This window comes from Aethalodelphis obliquidens, unplaced genomic scaffold (assembly GCF_003676395.1).
Source record: "Aethalodelphis obliquidens isolate GAN/ISIS:26980383/991018 unplaced genomic scaffold, ASM367639v1 scaffold22, whole genome shotgun sequence".
NCBI classification, from domain to species: Eukaryota; Metazoa; Chordata; class Mammalia; order Artiodactyla; family Delphinidae; genus Aethalodelphis; species Aethalodelphis obliquidens.
The window spans coordinates 7347591-7372865 of record NW_020837966.1 but is presented as its reverse complement, the minus strand read 5'-3'; the positions used below and the strand labels follow the sequence as shown (position 1 = coordinate 7372865).

Here is a 25275-nt window from a genome sequence, read left to right as displayed (position 1 = left end):
GATCCCTTTTTTATCAAATTGGTTTTTTGGGAGCTTTTTGTAAATTCTTTTCCTGTAGGATTATTTCTCCCATTTATTATATAAGTCAAAGGGAAATTAGATTACATACTTTATTTTATTTATTTTTTAAGAATAAGTTTTAATTTAATTTGTCAAAATTACAAAACACTTTCTTTGTTTTGCTCTCAAAATACAGTGAATCTGTCTTCATGTTCTGGATGCTTAGTTTTTTGTTTTTGGAGGGTTTTTTGGGGTTTTTTTGTGGTTTTTTTGGAGTATAATTGCTTTACAATGTTGTGTTAGTTTCTGCTATACAATGAAGTGTGTCAGCTATATGTATACGTATATCCCCTCACTCTTGGACCTCCCTCCCACCCCCCCATCCCACCCATCTACAGATTACATATCTTAAATGTTTACTTACATATAGTCTTTGAAGAAAAATCAGTTGATTTAGTCATTCTTACTATTGTTGCATTATTTTATTTATTTTTAAACTTGCCTTTCATTTCTTTTCTTTTCTTTTAATTAATTTATTTATTTTGGCTGCACCAGGTCTTAGTTGCGGCACTCAGGATCTTCGTTGCAGTGTGCGGGATCTTTTTTTAGTTGCACCATGCAAACTCTTAGTTGCAGCATGCATGTGGGATATAGTTCCCTGACCAGGGATCGAACCCAGGCCCCCTGCATTGGGAGCTTGGAGTCTTACCCACTGGACCACATGGGAAGTCCCTAGTTGCATTATTGTAGAATGTTATATCGTTAGAGTAACACTATTATATCTAAGGAAAACAATGTCATGCTATAAATAATGGTGGACAGATGAGTAATAATTGCATTACTTATTATGCTTGAAGTTTATAACTTGTAGTTAAAAGACTTTATTTGGTGTTAGACCATTTGAATATTTTTAAAGGGAAGTTAGATGTATTCAGAAGCAAAAAACTAGGCACAATCATGGTATTATGATAGAGAAAAAATACACATATGACAGTAAAGACTAATTAAAATAAGCTTTCAATGATTGTAGTTTAAGTCCCTAATAATCAGTTCACATTTGAGATCTTCATCAGTGTGAGAGCCTTAAAAGTATGATTTTTTTTTTGCATATTCTCATCTTAGTCTTGGCTTTACTGTATATTTTATTCCCTAGGCAGACATATATACTAATTTTCCTGATACTCAATTAATTTTGAATTTGTACTTCTTATCTGAAAAGCACACTATGGAAATATATCTGGTGGTGAGTTATAAAATAAGACTACCACGTAAAATGAATTATCTAGGAAAGCTGTTAAAACAGAGTACCCTTCATACAATTGCAGCTTCTGAAAGAAAAAAAAAAAGCATGTTACTATTATCATCTCTGTTTTGTATTTTATGCCATTATTCCCAACGTGGCTTTGGGTATATATAGCTGGTTGGTGATTTGAAATACTTAGCTTTATATTAGTATTTTATTACTTCTCTAATTCAATTTTTTATCTAGAAATATAGTCATTTTCTTCCTTTTGTTTTGTTTTATTTTGTTTTGTAGGTTTTGGCCCTACAGCCAAATAAAGATTTTTCTGTGGAAGCATAATGCCATCTAATTGCCATGTCAGTGTGGTTGGTTGTAATTTGGATGTAGAAATGTTGATAGAAATTATTGTGAGCTCTATGAATCAATATACTGAATTTGGACCTAACAATAGTAGGACACTTAATAATAGCTAGTGCCATTAGGACTTAATAATAATTGGACACTTAATAATAGTTGGTGCCATTAGGCAAAGCATTATATACGCCTACAGGGGAATTAGTTACTACTTGTGACACCATTTTATAGATGAACAGAGTAAGGGTCAGAACAGTGACATAGCTTGTTCGAGGTCATATGGCCGAGTAAGATGAACCTGGAATTGAGCTTGGGCACATTTCCTTAACTCCTTTTTTTTTTTTGAATTTTCTTTTATTTATTTTTTTATACAGCAGGTTCTTATTAGTTATCCATTTTATACATATTAGTGTATACATGTCAATACCAATCTCCCAATTCATCCCACCACCATCCCCACCCCCACCACTTTCCCCCCTTGGTGTCCATACTTTTGTTCTCTGCATCTGTGTCTCAATTTCTGCCCTGCAAACCAGTTCATCTGTACCTTTTTTCTAGGTTCCACATATATGCATTAATATATGATATTTGTTTTTCTCTTTCTGACTTACTTCACTCTGCGTGACAGTCTCTAGATCCATCCACGTCTCTACAAATGACGCCATTTCGTTCCTTTTTTATGGCTGAGTAATATTCCATTGTATATATGTACCACATCTTCTTTATTCATCTGTCAGTGGGCATTTAGGTTGCTTCTATGTCCTGGCTATTGTAAATAGTGCTGCAGTGAACATTGGGGTGCATGTGTCTTTTTGAATTATGGATTTCTCAGGGTATATGCCCAGTAGTGGGATTGCTGGGTCATATGGTAATTCTATTTTTAGTTTTTTAAGGAACCTCCATACTGTTCTCCATAGTGGCTGTATCAATTTACATTCCCACCACCACCAGTTCAAGAGGGTTCCCTTTTCTCCACACCCTCAGCATTTGTTGTTTGTAGATTTTCTGATGATGCCCATTCTAACTGGTGTGCGGTGATACCTCACTGTAGTTTTGATTTGCATTTCTCTAATAATTAGTGATGTTGAGCAGCTTTTCATGTGCTTCTTGGCTATCGGTATGTCTTCTTAGGAGAAATGTCTATTTAGGTCTTCTGACCATTTTTTGATTGGGTTGTTTGTTTTTTTTAATATTGAGCTGCATGAGCTGTTTATATATTTTGGAGATTAATGCTTTGTCTGATGATTCATTTGCAAATACTTTCTCCCATTCTGAGGGTCGTCTTTTCATCTTGTTTATGGTTTCCTTTTCTGTGCAAAAGCTTTTAAGTTTCATTAGGTCCCATTTGTTTATTTTTGTTTTTGTTTCCATTACTCTAGGAGGTGGGTCAAAAAAGATCTTGCTGTCATTTATGTCAAAGAGTGTTGTTCCTATGTTTTCCTCTAAGAGTTTGATAGTGTCCGGTCTTACATTTAGGTCTCTAATCCATTTTGAGTTTACTTTTGTGTATGGTGTTAGGGAGTGTTCTAATTTCATTCTTTTACATGTAGCTGTCCAGTTTTCCCAGCACCACTTATTGAAGAGACTGTCTTTTCTCCATTGTATATCCTTGCCTCCATTGTCATAAATTAGTTGACCATTGGTGCGTGGGTTTATCTCTGGGCTTTCTATCCTGTTCCATTGATCTATATTTCTGTTTTTGTGCCAGTACCATATTGTCTTGATTATTGTGGCTTTGTAGTATAGTCTGAAGTCCAGGAGCCTGATTCTTCTAGCTCCATTTTTTTCCCTCAAGACTGCTTTGGCTATTTGGGGTCTTTTGTGTCTCCATACAAATTTTAAGATTTTTTGTTCTAGTTCTGTAAAATATGCCATTGGTAATTTGATAGGGATTGCATTTCATTTCAGTTATTGTATTGTTCATCTGTTTGTTCTTTAATTCTTCTAGGTGTTTGTTCTTTAATTCTTCTAGGTCTTTGTTAAACATTTCTTGCATCTTCTCAATCTTTGCCTCCATTCTTTGTCCGAGGTCCTGGATCATCTTCACTATCATTATTCTGAATTCTTTTTCTGGAAGGTTGCCTATCTCCACTTCATTTAGGTGTTTTTCTGGGGTTTTATCTTGTTCCTTCATCTGGTACATAGCCCTCTGCCTTTTCATCTTGTCTGTCTTTCTGTGAATGTGGTTTTTGTTCCACAGGCTGCAGGATTGTAGTTCTTGCTTCTGCTGTCTGCCCTCTGGTGGATTCTAGAAATATAGTCATTTTCTCTAAACTCTATCTATGTATCAGATACTAAAGTAGATAGTTGCAAAGCTAGGTAATTTTTCTTACATAACAGTCCAAACTAGAACATTTGAGCCAAAATATTATCCATATTTGAACATGAATTATGTGGACTGACTACTTATAGTGTTCAAATTAGCTAGGAGCTTCTAGATCTTCTCTTCATCTAACTCTGTTAAGGCCTATAAAACAAATTTACAAACAGCAGATTAAAAGGACCATTTTAGTCCTTCCTCTCAGCTTTCCTGGTATTGTTGCTTTCAAGGTTTTTTTTAGCACTCAGTAGTTAAACTATTTCATTACATTGTTTTTTTCCACTCACCCCTACATGCTTGACTAGCAATTCTGAATAACATTCTCACACACATTTATATACACACAATAGAAATGATATTTACTCTACATGAGGCCAGTTATATTTCTGTGTAGCCTTTAAAAAACTTTAAATGTCAATTTGTTTGAAAAAAATGGGCGAATTCTATTTTGACTGTATTGCTTGCATTTTTATTTCTGTATATCATGAGTTACAACATAACATACTCTCTAAACCTACCAGATATATTTAATATTTATTTTTATGTGAGTATTTATTTTAGGCTGTTCACATCTACATATCTTTATTGTTATCTTTTGAAGCTTTCTTCTTCCCTGAAAAAGTTGGTTCCTGTAACTTGGCCCTTCATTGTTATAGGCAGGGAGAGAAGGTTATAAAACTCTTGTCTCCCTAGAATAATGTCATACAACTTTGGCTTAAAGATCAATATTTGCAGGTAAATATATATTTGGTTATAGATAGGAGTTTTCACAAGAAACCTTTGTGTTATCAGTTAAAGAGCATGAAGTCTAACTTATAAGGAAAATATGTTTTTGTCTTGAACAATGAAAGGAGTCTCATCATTTTCCCCAAATATTCACATGATGATGTTTACCCATCCAATACAGTCCCTGTAACTTCTGCTATGATTTGTCTGTGAGGCATCATTGGCTACAGGTAAAGATGTTTACAAAAGTAATTTGCCCAAGTCCTTGTAATATCAAGCATGCTGCGAATTAGTTACTTGTTAGAAACAGTCACATCTTCCTTTCATTTTATTTGGTATTATTTTAATAGTTTCCTATTAAATTCAAGAGGTAGAAGTTAGAAATACTCCTTGGGGATGGTTGTTAGTGAAAACGTTTAAGATACATTTGAATGGTCAATCTTGCTATCATCAAAGAAGAAATGATTTTTTTCATTCTGTTATGACTAATATCTTTAGCTATATTTGTGCAGATAACTGTGCTCTTTATTTGACAACCAAAGTATATACCTGTATCATCTCTATTGTCCGCTAGTGCTGTTGTTCAGCTAAAAGGTTCTGTCAGTTCACACATTTAATCACTAAAACGTTGGACAAACGTAAAACTCCTGCTGACTCTATCTCAATTACAAATTCAAAACTGCCATCAAAAGTGTGTGTGGAGGACTTCCCTGGTGGCGCAGTGGTTGAGACTCCGCCTGCCGATGCAGGGGACACAGGTTCGTGCCCCTGTCCGGGAAGATCCCACATGCCGCGGAGCGGCCGGGCCGTGAGCCATGGCCGCTGAGCCTGCGCGTCCGGAGCCTGTGCTCCGCAACGGGAGAGGCCACAGCAGTGAGAGGCCCGCGTATCGCAAAAAAAAAAAAAAAAAAAAGTGTGTATGGAATATTGCAGATGTGTTTTGTTCAGAACTTTTAAGAATGTTATGTAGATTTTTTTCTGGGTGGACTGAATTAAAAATCAGTTGAAATATAAGTAAACATGATCATCCACTTTTTACAAATTCTAAAACAGAGTTCTATCCTGACTCACTCAACATTAAAGTTGTAATACAAAGAGCCTGGGTCCCACCTGCTCCAAGTAGGTGGCCCTCCTGAGTGATTAAAATTATCTTTTTAAAATTACAACTCAGCAAGAGCTATTCATTTTGCACATCCAAAAATTATTGTCCAAGTGCCCATCTGCATGTCCTTTTAAGAAACGTAGTTCAACAGAGGAAGTGCTGGGTCCTTGGGGAAATCATTCTCATCTTCGGCGTACATATGCTGTGCTACAGTTAGTCAGACAAACTCTATTGATGTTCCTGGCACTGGGCATGATTGAATATTTAACAAACAAATGTTTCTGAGCCCAGAAGACAAACAGTTCAAGAGATTTGGACTTTTAAAAAATATATATTAAGTTAAATCAAAAACATTTTGTATTTATTTTTCTGAGAAACAGATGAACAGATGATTGGAATATGAAAACAGCATAACAAATTCTTTACTACTCTGACCAATTATATTCAATTGCTCTGCAGGTTTTCAGTAGCTAAATGATAAACCAAAGGGGGAAAAGTGGTTATTTTTCAATCAGATTATAGTAAACTTCTTATGCATGTAACAAATGTATATGTTATTTAGTATAAAATTAATACAAAGACATGTCGAGCCCACATGTGTTATGTATGTGAAAGCAATAAACGTCATCTATACCTATATAATCTATTTTAGTAAGTCAGAAACATTACTAAAGAAAGGAGGAAGGTTTTGCCAGTGCACCACTACTAGTAAATACTATACTATTTTTTATTCTCCATTTATTTCCTCTCTAAAATAGAAGCTGACACAACTCAAATCAACCTGTTAGTCTCGTGTATTGTCTTGCCTTTCCCATTTATCCTAATTCCCCTTTCAAAATGTGGGATAGACCAGAATTAGTGGTTCTGGGGCAGCCAGAATAGGCAAGCCTTTTGTGCTCTGTACAGATTCTCCAGTTATTTGTCTTTTTCATATATTTAAAATAGCACAGAAACATATTACTGTGGAAATGCAATACTACTAAGAGAATGAATACCTATTAGGGAACGCAGCTCAATCTGACCATTTCTTGACCCATCTCCAAACCAGGGTATATCTTAGGAAAATGTGAGGTGAATGTCCCTGTACATACTCATGAATAGTTCTGTGTGTATAATCACTGCTCATGCCAAACAAAAAGAAATACACCTGAGTAAACTTACAGAAGGAAGAAAAGTTCTCTGATCCACTTACAGGTGGAAAAAATACACTTCTTATCAAATGTATTGATTTTTAAAGTTTCTTTTAAATGATCTAGCAAACATCAGGCTGTCCGTGCATTCTTCTAAATTCTCATAATAGTACATCTGAAACTTTTTTTTTTTTTTTTTTTTTGCGATACGCGGGCCTCTCACTGTTGTGTCCTCACCCGTTGCGGAGCACAGGCTCCGGACACGCAGGCTCAGCGGCCATGGCTCACGGGCCCAGCCACTCCGCGGCATGTGGGATCTTCCCGGACCGGGGCACGAACCCGTGTCCCCTGCATCGGCAGGCGGACTCTCAACCACTGCGCCACCAGGGAAGCCCCATCTGAAACTTTTAAATGAAATTTACTACCTTCTACCTTATGAAATTATTACTTTTGTAGGTATCTATCTTTCTGCTATTAGACTTTATGCCTCTCGAGGGCAGTGTCCTTTTTCTTCTTACCTGTATATCTTATATAGTCCCTAGAAAATGCCTTACGCATAGTAGGAGCTTAATAACTATTTATTGAACTAACGTTTATTGCAAAAGCTCCTAATTTCTACTTATGTCATATACGAAATGGAATCCCAGAGTGATCCAGAGATTCTGGTCCAAAGAGTTATAATTATACCTTTTCCCCTTAGCCAGCTTGTTTTTAGGGGCAATCTGTTTTAAATCCACCGTACATGTGCTTATTTTTTACTGTGAAAATGTGATGGAAATGAATAAGTAGAGGGTATTCTGGTCACAGAAATCCCATTGTCAATTGTATATAACAATTATAGGAAATTAAACTGGAATTTTTTTAAGTTGGAGAAGATATAGCACTGTCTAGCAACCAGACTGAATTTTTAAAAATCTATCCTAGTTCCACCAGTACCTTCTTAAAACCAAGGCCTGGAAGCTGTTTGTTCTGTTTTCTGTTTACCTTTCTTTAGAAAACTGGCTAAACTTGTATTCTCTTTTTGTCTCTGTGAAACAAAAATTGCAAGAGTCACCACTCCATTCCTAGTAACTCAGAGCACTAGGCATTTGTCAGGTCTCTTGCACTCTTGCCAGTTTTCTGCCTGAAGGCAGAGTTCTTCAGTCATGTGAACATCCTCAGGGTTCCCAGGATGTGGTGAAGGACAAGCTCACTCAGTAAATGTACAGCAAAGAGAGTTGCGCAGTGCCTGCAACTCAGGCCTCGCGGTACTGTCACGAGGGCGGAAATATTCTTACCTCTCTTATTTTTCCACTTGGGGCATAAACTAAGGTCCCATGGATTGACACCCAATCACCATCTTTTCTTTCCCCTATCTGGGACTCTGAATAAATTTCTCCATCATATATAAAGAAATATACGTATCAGAAGATCAAGCCAGCATAGACAAAGAAAATAAGGCCCAGAATGAATACCAAGAAGAAATGTTTGTAAAAGATCCTTAGACACTCTGCAATTCTTTCTTTACTACAGATAGGCAAGCTATTTCTTAGGAGAGGTTCTTACACCCAAGTGTACCTTTCTTGAGACCACAGTTGTCTGATAATCCCAACTGCTTTCCATAAGAAAGGAAAATCATAACATGACTAGGGTTAAGGATTGCAGACTCCATGTAAAAGCTTTCCAGAGTACTAAGTACAACATACTCTGCCTTCTACAGAACTCTCAGATCAGTCCAGCCTCCATCATCACCACCACTGAATTAACGCAAGTCACCTCAGCATTTCTAATCATTCCAGTTTAATAGTCTCCTAATTGGCCTCCCTTACTACTATCTCCACAGACACTTCAGACACACCACAAACAATATCCACACAAACTCATTCCCATACCTTCTGTTTTGTGCCGTCATGACATTCTTCTCGTCCATCAAATCACTCAGTGACCCCTTGTCTTTGGGATAAAGTCCCTGGATGGCAGGGATTAACTTTTGGCCTACCATTATATTCCTAGCATCTGCAGCACATAGAGCAATACGTAGCCCGTGATGAGGAAGAAAGGAAGAGAGGCAGAACAATGACAGACACACAGACAGATAGATCCCTTCTAATTAAAAGGTTTGATAAATTCCTCTCTTGTCTTGTGCCCAACCTAAAGCAGACTCTCTCACCGTTACACATACTTCACTTCTACTGAAGTGGAAATTTCACCTTAGATAGTGATCTGTATCTTGAGGTGTATGATGACCAAACATTCAGGAAGAAGCTGAACAGTTCAATCAGTCATTCAAATATTTTGTTTAAAAATCCAAATTTGGGGAGTAACCAGATGTTTGGTTCCGTATAGCTATAAATGAAAGGATAGTGGAATAGCATACTGAAACAGAAAGTAAGATAGTACAGTCTCAGACATCAAATAATGTCTTTAAATGTACTCTGCTTTTGTTGATTTTTTTCTGTTCTGTTTGTTTATTAAATATATTTATATTTAAATTTATATATAAAAATATAATTAAATATATCTGTTTAAATATAACAGATAAGACAATTTAGAAAAATCTCATGACAAGTATAAGCAATTATCACATTAGTTTTTTCTTTAAATTTATTGTTTTATAGCAGAAAAATATCTACCAACTGAAATAACACTGTTTCTCTTTTTCCTTATTTACCATCATGGCCATTGATTTTTTTGTTTGTAATTCCTCCTTTCTCAGATTTTAAAAATTAAAATATTTAGGGATAATTCCAGAACTGTACATTAGTAAAATGTTTCTAGCTTTTATTTTCAGCTTTCCAAATAATTATATTTGGTGAGGTTCATGTCTTGTGGAAAAATACTTTCTATAATTGAAATTTTCACGTAAGAAAAATATTTCACAAAACATGCTCTATTATCTATTGCTCTTGAACAGTAAAACTTTCGTACAAAAATATAAGGCAAAAATACTTTGATAGGCCAGCTTGTTTTAAAAGTAGCATTTCCCTACATAAATAAGGTAAATTTTGTAAGTTCCAGTTCTTTCTCCTCTCATGGAGTTAGCTTATCAGGAAGCCAAAGTATACAATTCCTAAGTTTTAGGTAACTTCTTATGGATCCTCTTCTTTTGCATACTTTCTTTGGAATGAATATATTTGAGCGACTATTTCCTAAATGTACTCTTGTTACTCAGTGGTAAAAAACATGCTTTACCAAGACCAGAGGCAAACATAGCAGGGCATCTTAGCAAATGATTTATGCCTGTTTGCATTGCTGTTTTTTAGGTTTTTTTTTTTTTTATTGCAGAATAAAATAGTATATATATATGTACATGTATGTGTATTTTGCTTTATTCAGAGAATACATGAACTTGTTAAGAACTTGTACTCAGTAACTTATTCACCACAAGTTTCAGCTCAAAATGATTTCACTTTGTTCTTCTATAGGGTAACCACAGTGTCCAGGGTTCAAACGGCCCAACAACTAGTCCTCCAAGGTTAACTCAGTTAACATTAGAGAGCGTGATGGGGAAGACTGCGAGGTGGACAACTAAAGGATATCTAAAAAATGCCTACACAGAAGCAGGAGCATCAGAAAACCAGAATTCCTTGGTGAAGCAGATAGATAAAAAAGACTTTGAAACGAGTTTGGTGCCTACACCATGCCTTTCTCCCCCTGGAAGAAGGAGTGGATCCTCTCCAAAACTTCCACGTCCTGTTATCAAAGCAAAGGACCTACCAGCCCATCAAGTGTCATCTTCAATATACAACATCTCCCTACAGGAAATTTCAGGGGAGAAGTTGAAACCGATTCCTGAAGTATCTGTAAGTGGTTTCATTCTGGTTTACATATGTGGGCAATACACCCTGCTGCGTTCTGTACTGTACCACTTTGCACACATTTGCACCAGTATCTATTTTTCATCATTTGGGTGATCAGTAATGTATTTTCTTTTTTTTTAACATCTTTATTGGAGTATAATTGCTTTACAATGGTGTGTCAGTTTCTGCTTTATAACAAAGTGAATCAGCTATACATATACATATATCCCCATATCTCCTCCCTCTTGTATCTCCCTCCCACCCTCCCTATCCCACCCCTCTAGGTGGTCACAAAGCACTGAGCTGATCTCCCTGTGCTATGCGGCTGCTTCCCACTAGCTATCTATTTTGGTAGTATGTATAAGTCCATGCCACTCTCTCACTTCGTCCCAGCTTACCCTTCCCCCTCCCTGTGTCCTCAAGTCTATTCTCTACATGTGCATCTTTATTCCTGTCCTGCCCATAGTTTCTTCATAACCTTTTTTTTTCTTTAGATTCCATACATATGTGTTACCATACGGTATTTGTTTTTCTCTTTCTGACTTAACTTCACTGTGTATGACAGACTCCAGGTCCATCCACCTCCCTACAAATAATGCAATTTCGTATCTTTTTATGGCAGAGTAATAGTCCATTGTATATATGTGCCACATCTTCTTTATCCATTCATCTGTCGATGGACACTTAGGTTGCTTCCATGTCCTGGCTATTGTAAATAGAGCTGCAGTGAACATTGTCATACATGATTCTTTTTGAATTATGGCTTTCTCAGGGTATATGCCCAGTAGTGGGATTGCTGGGTCATATGGTAGTTCTATTTTTATCTTTTTAAGGAACCTCCATACTGTTCTGCATAGTGGCTATATCAATTTACATTCCCACCAAGAGTACAAGAGTAACACTCAGTAATGTATTTTCTTTCCTGTTTAGATGTGTTTTAGCTCAGTAGCAGCAGATGTTAAAAGAGTATCTTGCACATCCCAACAATTACAGAATGCCTCATGTTTTTAATGAGAAAGATAATTATCATGATAGTTATTTTTTATTTCCCAGTTACTTCTCATAATTTGAGTTATCACTGCCTGCAAGTTATAAATGAAGATCTTATTTTTGAGCCAAAGGTTTGCCAGTAAAATTGATAGATTTTCAATAACAATCTACATTAGGAGCCATAAAAACATCGTTATTCTATTCACTTTCTGGTCTCTTTGCAGCCGTTTCCCAAATAATAAATTATATGAGTGAAGGTTAACAGTAAAGCAGTGTCGTTGAATAAATCCCTAGGCTAGTTTGGTGGCTATATTCATGTCCATCAGATTGATTTTTTTCCTTCCTGTGTGAGTATTTTTCTTCCTTCAGTTCCCCCATCGCTGTCCTTAGAAACTAGAGAACAAATGAGGCTATGCAGAACAAATGACACTTATATTTCTTTTTTTTAAGCATTAAAGCTTTTTTTAAATTTGTCATGTCCTAAGTATTCTGTGTGTGTTACAGTGTAAAATTTTGGTTCAATTATATTCTAAGCGTGTTAGAATGGATTACCTAGTGCAGATAATAGACATATACATCATTACCATCAACTAATATTTCTTTATTTATTTTTTATTCCTTGGGAATTTGATAGGGATTGCATTGAATCTGTAGATTGCTTTAGGTAATATGGACATTTTAATGTCCGTATGTTAATTCTTCCAATTCATGAGCACGGAATATCTTTCCATTTATTTGTGTCTTCAGCTTCTTTCAACAATGTCTTATACTTTGCAGGTCTTTCACCTCCTTGTTTAAATTTATTCCTAGGTATTTTATTCTTTTTGTTGTGATTGTCAGTGGGATTGTTTTCTTAATTTTTCTTTCTTATAGCTCATTGTTAGCATACAGAAATGCAACAGACTTTTTGTATGTTGATTTTGTACCCTGCAACTATACCGTATTTGTTTATTATTTCTAATGTTTTTTTGGTGGAGTCTTAAGGATTCTCTCTATATAAAATCATGTCATCTGCAAATAGTGACAGTTTTACTTCTTCCTTTCTAACTGCAATGCCTTTTCTCTCTTTTTATTGCCTAATTGCTCTGGCTAGGACTTCTAATACTGTGTTGAATAAGAGTGGTGAGAGTGGGCATCCTTGGGCATCCTTGTCTTTTTCCTGATTTTAGAGGGATAGCTTTCAATTTTTCACCATTTAGTGTGATGTTAGCTGTGAGTTTGTCATATATGACTTGTACTATGTTGAAGTACGTTCTTTCTATACCTATTTTATTGAGAGATTTTTATCAGAAATGGGTGTTGAATCTGGTCAAATGCTTTTTCTGCATCTACTGAGATGATCATATGCTTTTTTTCCTTTGTTTTATTAATGTGGTATATCCCATTTATTTATTTGTGAATGTTGAGCCATGTTTGCATCCCTGGAATCAGCCCCACTTTATCATGGAATATGGTCCTTTTAATGTATTGCTGTATTTGGTTGGCTCATATTTTGTTGACGATTTTTGCATCTATGTTCATCAAAGATATTGGTCTGTAATTTTCTTTTTTTGTGTTGAGTTAGTCTGGTTTTGGCATAACAGTAATGTTGGCCTCGTAAAATGAGTTTGGAATCATTCCTTCCTCTTTAATTTTTTGAAGAGTTTGAAAATGATAGGTATTAAATCATCTTTGAATATTTGACAGAGTTCACCTGTGAAGACATCTCATCCTGAACTTTTCTTTTGGGGAGGTTTTTGATTAATGTTTCAGTCTTTTTATTAGTGATCAGTCTATTCAGATTTTCTGTTCCTCCATGATTCAGTCTTGGAAGGTTGTATGAAACTCTTATGTCTAAGAGTTTGTCCATTTCTTAGGTTGTCAAATTTGTCAGTATAAGATGTCTAATTTGTGTTCATACTATTCTCTTATAATCCTTTGTCTTTCTGTGGTATCTGTTATTTATCCTCTTTCATTTCTGATTTTATTTATCACAGCCTTCTGTCTTTTTTTCTTAGTGAGTTTAGCTAAAGGTTTATCAATTTTGTTTATCTTTTCAAGGAACCAGCTCTTAGTTTGACTGACATTTTCTGTTGTCTTTTTTTTTGAATTTTTTAATTGTATTTTATTTTTTTTATACAGCAGGTTCTTATTATTCATCAGTTTTATACACATCAGTGTATACATGTCAATCCCAATCCCCCAATTCATCACACCACCATCCCCACCCCACCCCCACGGCTTTCCCCCCTTGGTGTCCATACGTCTGTTCTCTACATCTGTGTCCCAAATTCTGCCCTGCAGATCGGTTCATCTGTACCATTTTTCTAGGTTCCACATACATGTGTTAATATACGATATTTGTTTTTCTCTTTCTGACTTACTGCACTCTGTATGACAGTCTCTAGATCCATCCACGTCTCAACAAATGACCCAGTTTCGTTCCTTTTTATGGCTGAGTAATATTCCATTGTATATATGTACCACATCTTCTTTATCCATTCGTCTGTCAATGGGCATTTAGGTTGCTTCCATGACCTGGCTATTGTAAATAGTGCTGCAATGAATATTGCATTGCATGTGCCTTTTTGAATTATGGTTTTCTCTGGATATATGCCCAGTAGTGGGATTGCTGGGTCATATGGTAATTCTATTTTTAGTTTTCTAAGGAACCTCCATACGGTTCTCCATAGTGGCTGTATCAATTTACATTCCCACCAACAGTGCAAGAGGGTTCCCTTTTCTCCACACCCTCTCCAGCATTTGTTGTTTGTAGATTTTCTGATGATGCCCATTCTAACTGGTGTGAGGTGATACCTCATTGTAGTTTTGATTTGCATTTCTCTAATAATTAGTGATGTTGAGCAGCTTTTCGTGTGCTTCTTGGCCATCTGTATGTCTTCTTTGGAGAAATGTCTATTTAGGTCTCCTGCCCACTTTTGCATTGGGTCGTTTGTTTCTTTAATGCTGAGCTGCATGAGCTATTTATATATTTTGGAGATTAATCCTTTGTCCGTTGAATCGTTTGCAAATATTTTCTCCAATTCTGAGGGTTGTCTTTTCGTCTTTTTTATGGTTTCCTTTGCTGTGCAAAAGCTTTGAAGGTTCATTAGGTCCCATTTGTTTATTTTTGTTTTTATTTCCAATATTCTAGGAGGTGGATCAAAAAAACATCTTGCTGTGATTTATCTCAAAGAGTGCACTTCCTATGTTTTCCTCTACAAGTTTGATAGTGTCTGGTCTTACATTTAGGTCTCGAATCCGTTTTGAGTTTATTTTTATGTATGGTGTTAGGGAGTGTTCTAATTTCATTCTTTTACATGCAGCTGTCCAGTTTTCCCAGCACCACTTATTGAAGAGACTGTCTTTTCTCCATTGTATATCCTTGCCTCCTTTGTCATAGATTAGTTGACCATAGGTGCATGGGTTTTTCTCTGGGCTTTCTCTCTTGTTCCATTGATCTAAGTTTCTGCTTTTGTGCCAGTACCATATTGTCTTGATTACTGTAGCTTTGTATTATAGTCTGAAGTCAGGGAATCTGATTCCTCCCACTCCGTTTTTTTCCCTCAAGACTGCTTTGGCTCTTCGGGGTCTTTTGTGTCTCCATACAAATTTTAAGATTATTTGTTCTAGTTCCATAAAAAATGCCATTGGTAATTTGATAGGGATTGCATTGAATCTGTAGATTGCTTTGGGTAGTATAGTCATTTTCATAATATTGATTCTTCCAATCCAAGAACATGGTATATCTCTCCATCTGTTGGTATCATCTTTAATATCTTTCATCAGTGTCTTATACTTTCCTGCATACAGGTCTTTTGTCTCCCTAGGTAGGTTTATTCCTAGGTATTTTATTCTTTTTGTTGCAATGGTAAATGGGAGTGTTTCCTTAATTTCTCTTTCAGATTTTTCATCAGTAGTGTATGGGAATGCAAGAGATTTCTGTGCATTAATTTTGTATCCTGCTACTTTACCAAATTCATTGATTAGCTCTAGTATTTTTCTGGTAGCATATTTAGGATTCTCTATGCATAGTATCATGTCATCTGCAAACAGTGACAGCTTTGCTTTTTCTTTTCCGATTTGGATTCCTTTTATTTCCTTTTCTGCTCTGATTGCTGTGGCTAAAACTTCCAAAACTATGTTGAATAAGATTGGTGATAGTGGGCAACCTTGTCTTGTTCCTGATCTTACTGGAAATGCTTTCAGTTTTTCACCATTGAGGACGATGTTGGCTGTGGGTTTGTCATATATGGCCTTTATTATGTTGAGGAAAGTTCCCTCTATGCCTACTTTCTGCAGGGTTTTTGTCATAAATGGGTGTTGATATTTGTCAAAAGCTTTCTCTGCATCTATTGAGATAATAATATGGTTTTTCTCCTTCAATTTGTTAATATGGTGTATCACGTTGATTGATTTGCGTATATTGAAGAATCCTTGCATTCCTGGAATAAACCCCACTTGATCATGTTGTATGATCCGTTTAATGTGCTATTGGATTCTGTATGCTAGTTTTTGGGTTTTTTTTTACGGTACGTGGGCCTCTCACTGTTGCGGCCTTTCCCGCTATGGAGCACAGGCTACGGACGTGCAGGCTCAGCGGCCATGGCTCACGGGCCCAGCTGCTCCACGGCACGTGGGATCTTCCAGGACCGGAGCATGAACCCACGTCCCCTGCATCAGCAGGCAGACTCTCAACCACTGCGCCACCAGGGAAGCCCTGTTTGCTAGTATTTTGTTGAGGATTTTTGCATCTATGTTCATCAGTGATAATAGCCTGTAATTTTCTTTCTTTGTGACATCCTTGTCTGGTTTTGGTATCAGGGTGATGGTGGCCTTGTTGAAGGAGTTTGGGAGTGTTCCTCCATCGCTATATTTTGGAAGAATTTGAGAAGCATAGGTGTTAGCTCTTCTCTAAATGATTGATAGAATTTGCCTGTGAAGCTATCTGGTCCTGGGCTTTTGTTTGTTGGAAGATTTTTAATCACAATTTCAATTTCAGTACTTCTGATTGGTCTGTTCATATTTTCTATTTCTTCCTGATTCAGTCTTGGCAGGTTGTGCATTTCTAAGAATTTGTCCATTTCTTCCAGTTTGTCCATTTTATTGGCACAGAGCTGCTTGTAGTAATCTCTCATGATCTTTTGTATTTCTGCAGTGTCAGTTGTTACTTCTCCTTTTTCATTTCTAATTCTATTGATTTGAGAGTCTCCCTTTTTTTCTTGATGAGTCTGGCTAATGGTTTATCAATTTTGTTTATCTTCTCAAAGAACTAGCTTTTAGTTTTATTGATCTTTCCTATTGTTTCCTTCATTTCTTTTTCATTTATTTCTGATCTGATTTTTATGATTTCTTTCCTTCTGCTAACTTTGGGGTTCTTTTGTTCTTCTTTCTCTAATTGCTTTAGGTGCAAGGTTAGGTTGTTTATTCGAGATGTTTCCTGTTTCTTGAGGTAGGATTGTATTGCTATAAACTTCCCTCTTAGAACTGCTTTTGCTGCATCCCATAGATTTTGGGTCGTCATGTCTCCATTGTCATTTGTTTCTAGGTATTTTTTTATTTCCTCTTTGATTTCTTCAGTGATCACTTCGTTATTAAGTAGTGTATTGTTTAGCCTCCATGTGTTTGTAATTTTTACAGATCTTTTCCTGTAATTGATATCTAGTCTCATAGCTTTGTGGTCGGAAAAGATACTTGATACAATTTCAATTTTCTTAAATTTACCAAGGCTTGATTTGTGACCCAAGATATGATCTATCCTGGAGAATGTTCCATGAGCACTTGAGAAAAATGTGTATTCTGTTGTTTCTGGATGGAATATCCTATAAATATCAATTAAGTCCATCTTGTTTAATGTATCATTTAAAGCTTTTGTTTCCTTATTTATTTTCATTTTGGATGATCTGTCCATTGGTGAAAGTGGGGTGTTAAAGTCCCCTACTATGAATGTGTTACTGTTGATTTCCCCTTTTATGGCTGTTAGTATTTGCCTTATGTTTTGAGGTGCTCCTATGTTGGGTGCATGAATATTTACAATTGTTATATCTTCTTGGATCGATCCCTTGATCATTATGTAGTGTCCTTCTTTGTCTCTTCTAATAGTCTTTATTTTAAAATCTATTTTATCTGATATGAGAATTGCTACTCCAGCTTTCTTTTGGTTTTCATTTGCATGAAATATCTTTTTCCATCCCCTTACTTTCAGTCTGTATGTGTCTCTAGGTCTGAAGTGGGTCTCTTGTAGACAGCACATATATGGGTCTTGTTTTTGTATCCATTCAGCCAATCTGTGTCTTTTGGTGGGAGCATTTAGTCCATTTACATTTAAGGTAATTATCGATATGTATGTTCCTATTCCCATTTTCTTAATTGTTTTGGGTTCGTTATTGTAGGTCTTTTCCTTCTCTTGTGTTTCTTGCCTAGAGAAGTTCCTTTAGCAGTTGTTGTAGAGCTGGTTTGGTGGTGCTGAACTCTCTCAGCTTTTGCTTGTCTGTAAAGGTTTTAATTTCTCCTCAAATCTGAATGAGATCCTTGCTGGGTAGCGTAATCTTGGTTGCAGATTTTTCTCATTCATCACTTTAAATATGTCCTGCCAGTCCCTTCTGGCTTGCAGAGTTTCTGCTGAAAGATCAGCTGTTAACCTTATGGGGATTCCCTTGTGTGTTATTTGTTGTTTTTCCCTTGCTGCTTTTAATATGTTTTCTTTGTATTTAATTTTTGACAGTTTGATTAATATGTGTCTTGGCGTATTTCTCCTTGGATTTATCCTGTATGGGACTCTCTGTGCTTCCTGGACTTGATTAACTATTTCCTTTCCCATATTAGGGAAGTTTTCAACTATAATCTCTTCAAATATTTTCTCAGTCCCTTTCTTTTTCTCTTCTTCTTCTGGAACCCCTATAATTCGAATGTTGGTGCGTTTAATGTTGTCCCAGAGGTCTCTGGGACTGTCCTCAGTTCTTTTCATTCTTGTTTCTTTATTCTGCTCTGCAGTAGTTATTTCCACTATTCTATCTTCCAGGTCACTTATCCATTCTTCTGCCTCAGTTATTCTGCTATTGATCCCTTCTAGAGTATTTTTAATTTCATTTATTGTGTTGTTCTTCGTTGTTTGTTTCATCTTTAGTTCTTCTAGGTCCTTGTTAAATGTTTCTTGCATTTTGTCTGTTCTATTTCCAAGATTTTGGATCATCTTTACTATCATCATTCTGAATTCTTTTTCAGGTAGACTGCGTATTTCCTCTTCATTTGTTAGGTCTGTTGAGTTTTTATCTTGCTCCTTCATCTGCTGTGTGTTTTTCTGTCTTCTCATTTTGCTTATCTTACTGTGTTTGGGGTCTCCTTTTTGTAGGTTGCAGGTTCATAGTTCCTGTTGTTTTTGGTGTCTGTCCCCAGTGGCTAAGGTTGGTTCAGTGGGTTTTGTAGGCTTCCTGGTGGAGGGGACTAGTGCCTGTGTTCTGGTGGATGAAGCTGGATCTTGTCTTTCTGGTGGGCAGGTCCACGTCTGGTGGTGTGTTTTGGGGTGTCTATGGACTTATTATGATTTTAGGCAGCCTTTCTGCTAATGGGTACGGTTGTGTTCCTCTCTTGCTAGTTGTTTGGCATAGGATGTCCAGCACTGTAGCTTGCTGGTCATTGAGTGAAGCTGGGTGCTGGTGTTGAGATGGAGATCTCTCGGAGATTTTCGCTGTTTGATATTATGTGGAGCTGGGAGGTCTCTTATGGACCAGTGTCCTGATGGTGGCTCTCCCACCTCAGAGGCGCAGCACTGACTCCTGGCTGCAGCACCAAGAGCCTTTCAGCCACACGGCTCAGAATAAAAAGGAGAAAAAGTAGAAAGAATTAATAGAAGAAAGAAAGAGAGGGAGGAGGGAGGGAGGAAAGTAGGAGGGAAGGAAGGAAAAAAGAAGATAAAGTAAAATAAAATAAAGTAAGATAAAATATAATAAAGTTATTAAAATAAAAAAAATAATTTAAAAAAAAAAAAAAAAACAGACAGATAGAACCCTAGGACAAATGGTGGAAGCAAAGCTATACAGACAAAATCTCACACAGAAGCATACACATACACACTCATAAAAAGAGGAACGGGGGAAAAATCATAAATCTTGCTCTCAAAGTCCACCTCCTCAATTTGGGATGATTCGTTGTCTAAAGGAGGGAAGGAAGGAAAGAAAGAACGAAGATAAAGTAAAATAAAATAAAGTTATTAAAATAAAAAGTAATAAGAAAAAATTTTTTTAAAAAAAATGGATGAAAAAGACAAATACCGTATGCTAACACATATACATGGAATTTAAGAAAAAAAAATGTCATGAAGAACCTAGGGGTAAGACAGGAATAAAGACACAGACCTACTGGAGAATGGACTTGAGGATATGGGGAGGGGGAAGGGTGAGCTGTGACAGGGCGAGCGAGAGGCATGGACATATATACACTAACAAACGTAAGGTAGATAGCTAGTGGGAAGCAGCCGCATGGCACAGGGATATCGGCTCGGTGCTTTGTGACCACCTGGAGGAGTGGGATAGGGAGGGTGGGAGGGAGGGAGACGCAAGAGGGAAGAGATATGGGAACATATGTATATGTATAACTGATTCACTTTGTTATAAAGCAGAAACTAACACACCATTGTAAAGCAATTATACCCCAATAAAGATGTTTTAAAAAAAAAAAAAACGGACAGATAGAACCCTCGGACAAATGGTGAAAGCAAAGCTATACAGACAAAATCTCACACAGAAGCATACACATACACCCTCACAAAAAGAGGAAAAGGGGAAAAAATAATAAATCTTGCTCTCAGAGTCCATCTCCTTAATCTGGGATGATTCGTTGTCTATTCATGTATTCCACAGATGCAGGGTACATTCAGTTGATTTTGATTTCCCTTTCTCTTCTTTGTTCGCACAGCTCCAGGAGCTCAGCTTTGGATTTGGCCCCGCTTCTGCGTGTAGGTCGCCGGAGGGCGCCTGTTCTTCACTCAGACAGGACGGGGTTAAAGGAGCCGCTGATTCGGGGGCTCTGGCTCACTCAGGCCGGGGAGAGGGAGGGGCACAGAGTGCGGGGCGGGCCTGCAGCGGCAGAGGCTGGCGTGACGTTGCACCAGCCCGAGGCGCGCCGTGCGTTCTCCCGGGGGAGTTGTCCCTGGATCCCGGGACCCTGGCAGTGGCGGGCTGCACAGGCTCCCCGGAAGCGGGGTGTGGAGAGTGACCTGTGCTCGCACACAGGCTTCTTGGTGGCAGCAGCAGCAGACTTAGCGTCTCATGCCCGTCTCTGGGGTCCGCGCTTTTAGCCGCAGCTCGCACCCGTCTCGGTAGCTCCTTTAAGCAGCGCTCTTAATCCCCTCGCCTCGCGCACCAGGAAACAAAGAGGGAAGAAAAAGTCTCTTGCCTCGCGCACCAGGAAACAAAGAGGGAAGAAAAAGTCTCTTGCCTCTTCGGCAGGTCCAGACTTTTCCCCGGACTCACTCCCGCAGCCGTGGTGCACTAACCCCCTGCAGGCTGTGTTCACGCCGCCAATCCCAGTCCTCTCCCTGCGCACCGACGAAGCCTGAGCCTCAGCTCCCAGCCCCGCCCGCTCCGGTGGGGGAGCAGACAAGCCTCTCGGGCTGGTGAGTGCTGGTCGGCGCCGATCCTCTGTGCAGGAGTCTCTCCGCTTTGTCCTCTGCACCCCTGTTGCTGCGCTCTCCTCCATGTCTCCGAAGCTTCCCCCTTGCGCCACCCACTGTCTCCGCCAGTGAAGGGGCTTCCTAGTGTGTGGAAACCTTTCCTCCTTCACAGCTCCTTCCCAGAGGTGCAGGTCCTGTCCCTATTCTTTCGTCTCTGTTTTTTCTTTTTTCTTTTGCCCTACCCAGGTACGTGGGTAGTTTCTTGCCTTTTGGGAAGTCTGAGGTCTTCTGCCAGCGTTCAGTAGGTGTTCTGTAGGAATTGTTCCACCTGTAGATGTATTTTTTATGTATTTGTGGGGAGGAAGGTGATTTAACGTCTTACTCCTCTGCCATCTTGAAGGTCCCTCCATACAATTGATTTTTAAATTGATTTTGTATCTTGCAATCTTGCTGAACATTTATTAGTTCTAATAGTGTTTTGTGAATTCCTGTGGATTTTCTATATACAATATCATGTCATTGCAGATAGAGATAGTTCTACTTCCTTTCCAATCTGGATGTTTTTTATTTCTTCTTCTAACTTAATTGCATCCACAAACTGCAGGGTTTTTTTTAATAAATTTATTTATTTTATTTATTTATTTTTGGCTTAGTTGGGTCTTCATTGCTGCGTGCAGGCTCTCTCTAGTTGCGGCGAGCGGGGGCTGCTCTTCATTGTGGTGTGCAGGCTTCTCATTGTGGTGGCTTCTCTTGCTGCAGAGCACAGGTTCTAGGCACTCAGGCTTCAGTAGTTGTGGCACGAGGGCTCTAGACACAGGCTCAGTAGTTGTGGTACACGAGCTCAGTGGCTCGGAGGCACGTGGGATCTTCCCAGGCCAGGGCTCAAACCCGTGTCCCCTGTATTGGCAGGCGGATTCTTAACCACTGCGCCACCAGGGAAGTCCCCACAAATCGGATTTAATTTCAGTAAAAACCTTTTTTTCTTTCAATATATATAAAATTTAATACTTAATAGTGTGGCCCCAGTATTGAATTGTAACACAGGCCTGATGAGCTCAGACAGGCCTAGAAAGATTCTACTGGTATGAATCAAAAGAATTGTGCTTGATGCAAGAAGAAAATTTTGAGAATTCTCCTGGAACTAGAAGTCCATTTAATATTAATATGAATACAGGTGTGAAATTACCTTTGCTGGCTAGCATCATAGTCCCTATATGTAGAGTTCTGATGTGTATGGAGGTTCTACCACCTAAGCTAGGTTTCTAAAATAAAGCACCTCCAGGTGATGGAGTATACTTATTCTGGTTCTACTTCTGAATAAGTAAGAGCACCTCCTCTTCTGTTGACAGCTTATCAGGTCAGGTATTCTCCCAGCTGCTAGCGATACACTGAGCAAGAAAGATGAAGCCTCTCTCCTCAGGGAGCTTATATCTGTTGGAAGACACAGACAACAAATAAACAAGTTCATACAGTGATTATAAACTTTATATGATAAATACTTGGGAAGCAAAAAAACTGGGTGATATAATAGAGTGGTAGGATGCATAGAATTGTGGGCATCTGACTGAGTGGGTATCTGACTGAGTAGGTGACATTTGAGGTGAGAGCTAAAGTTTAAGATGAAGGCAGCCGTGCAAAGAACTAGAGGATAATGTTTTAGGCATCAGGAACAGCAGGTACAAAGCTTCTAAAATGGGCATCTTTGAGGAATAAAGGAGGCCCGTGTAGGTCGGACATATGGGCAAGGGGAAAGTAGAAGAGGGTGACATCAGAGAGGTAAACAGGCCCAGATCGTGTAAGGTCAGGAAGGACATGGTGAAGAGGGTGGCCTTTATTCCAAATGCAATGGTAAGTCTTTGAAGGTTATTAAGCAAGGCAATGACATTTATATTCAAAAGGTCTCCTCTGGCTGCCTCCAGAATGGATTCAATATGGCAGGCATAGAAGCAGGGAAGGCAATTGAGGCATTACTCTGATAGTTCACAGTGGAGATGAAGAGAAGTAGCAGATTACTGGAATAATGGGGAAGTAGGACTGACAGGATGTAAGAAAGAAGAAACAGGCAGAATCAAGGATGATGCTTAGGTTTAGGACTTGAGTAACCAGACAGATGGTCATGTTGCTTACTGGGCTGTGGCAGACTGGATGTATCTGAGCCATCAACCTAGGCATCAAGGTACCACAATCAGGAATTGCAAGTGAACATCCCATTGAAAATCTGTGCTCTCGCAAAGTGCCAACGTGAAGCAACTTTATGACAGAAGAAAAATAAAGGCTCCTACAAAATGAGGTGCAAGAAAATTGTCTTCCTAATCCCCTGATATGGAAGAGTACTAGTAATTTTTAAGGAACACTTACTGAAACTGATTTGCTAACTGCTTGGTAAACTTCTTTCTTGCAATGTTTTATTCACATCTTAATAGAGTTCTCTATTATTAAGTTCAAATATTTTTAATTAAGAAAGAAGTACAGCCCTCTGGGTAGTATTGCAATCATATAGCTAGCTGGTAATTAAACTTTTCCACATGTATAACTGCATTCAAATAATTTTGAATGAATCATTTTAAACCTGCAGATGTTGTTATGTGCACCTTTAAACAAATAAACAAGACATATGTAACAGTCTTTGTGGTTCCAGAAAAAAGTTGGAGTTTTCGAAGAATTGTTATTTTCATAAGAATGACAAAATATGCTACCAATTACAAATTCAGATATTCTCTTTAGAAAAAAAGACATGACTTTTTATAGGAAAAACATTGTAAAATATATGTAACTTTTGAGTTTAATTTTCACATTTCCATTTTTGAAAATCAGAACTGAATTATGGAAAGACACTTTTAAAGATATTTTAGACAATGGTATGATGTGAGCAAATTTTTCTCTTAATCATCAAACCTTTTTTTTTTTTGGATAATAAGAAAGGATTAGTTTCATCACCTCCCTGATGAACTTGAGCCCAGTATTGGAGCAGTGCATATCTATCATCATATATTTTTTAAGTTATAAAAGTTTACTATTCAATGCAATTTATGCTCAACAAACTTAGAGAAAAATGAATTTGTAAATTATTTTAGGGTTCTAAAGGCATTATTCCATTACATAAATTTCTGCATTTTCTAGTGTGTATAATACTCTTTGTTCAAAGTGATGCCATCTTTCTCTTTTTGAATTTGCCACTCAAGTATGCCATTTACAGCTGTCTTTCTAACAATACTGCATTGTTTGAAGAATTCATAAATGTCTTTCTCACCCCTGACTTGCTTCAGCTACAACAATATTCCATTGTTGTAAAACACCTGTCTCAGGGTCAGGTTGCCTTGTATATTATACATCACCCTGGCCCAATTGGGGAGGTTCACTTAGGGGTGACTCTCCCTCCTTCAGCAGCTTCCACCACAGATGCCCACCGACCTCATGCTGCCCTGATCCTTCCCTTTGCTGCCCTCAAGGCCTTCCCCAAACAGGGCCCTATGTCATGTCTATCCACATTTTCATTCTTCGGAACTGAGAAGTCAGGAGCAGTGGGCACCATGGTTCAGAGCACCAGCTCAAATCAGACAGACCTGATTTGAGTCCTAGCTTTGCTTCTTTTTACTTATGTGACCGTGGACACATTTCTTAACCTCTTTTAGCCTTGGTTATGTCAAATGTAAACTTGGAGAAAATAACAATACTTATTCCATAGGGTTGTTGTGAGTATTAAATGAGGTAGTACATGTAGAACTAGTATCCCATAGTCCAACAGGATATTTTCTTGTACCTATTTATGAGTAGTTAGAATTGTAAACCAGTATGCCTGGCATTCTAAAGCAAACCTTTCAATTTCAATGAAATTCTAGAAACTAATTATTGAGATTGTTCAATAAGTGATAACTATATATGCTTCTTGTCCTCTGCTTATCGTTGAATCCAGCGTTAACATAAGAGTAAATTAATGGGTCACTTCTTCCAGGTAACATGTTGATATTTTTTCAAGGATACACTGAAGAGAGAAAAATATTTAGAAGCAGGATGTGATGTCTCTCCAGTCATTCCCCAGAGA

The 25275-nt window shown here is 37.8% G+C and overlaps 1 protein-coding gene across 8 annotated transcripts in view; it reads left to right on the top strand.

The window, feature by feature from the left end:
• The window catches only part of CFAP20DC (CFAP20 domain containing), a 267535-nt gene that overhangs the window by 173805 nt on the left and 68455 nt on the right, over nt 1-25275 (top strand). For all 8 annotated transcript variants that reach the window (XM_027121274.1, XM_027121269.1, XM_027121267.1 and 5 more), the window contains one exon: nt 10280-10657. In XM_027121274.1, the coding sequence (XP_026977075.1) occupies nt 10280-10657 (378 nt within the window). The remainder of the gene's footprint in view (nt 1-10279; nt 10658-25275) is intronic.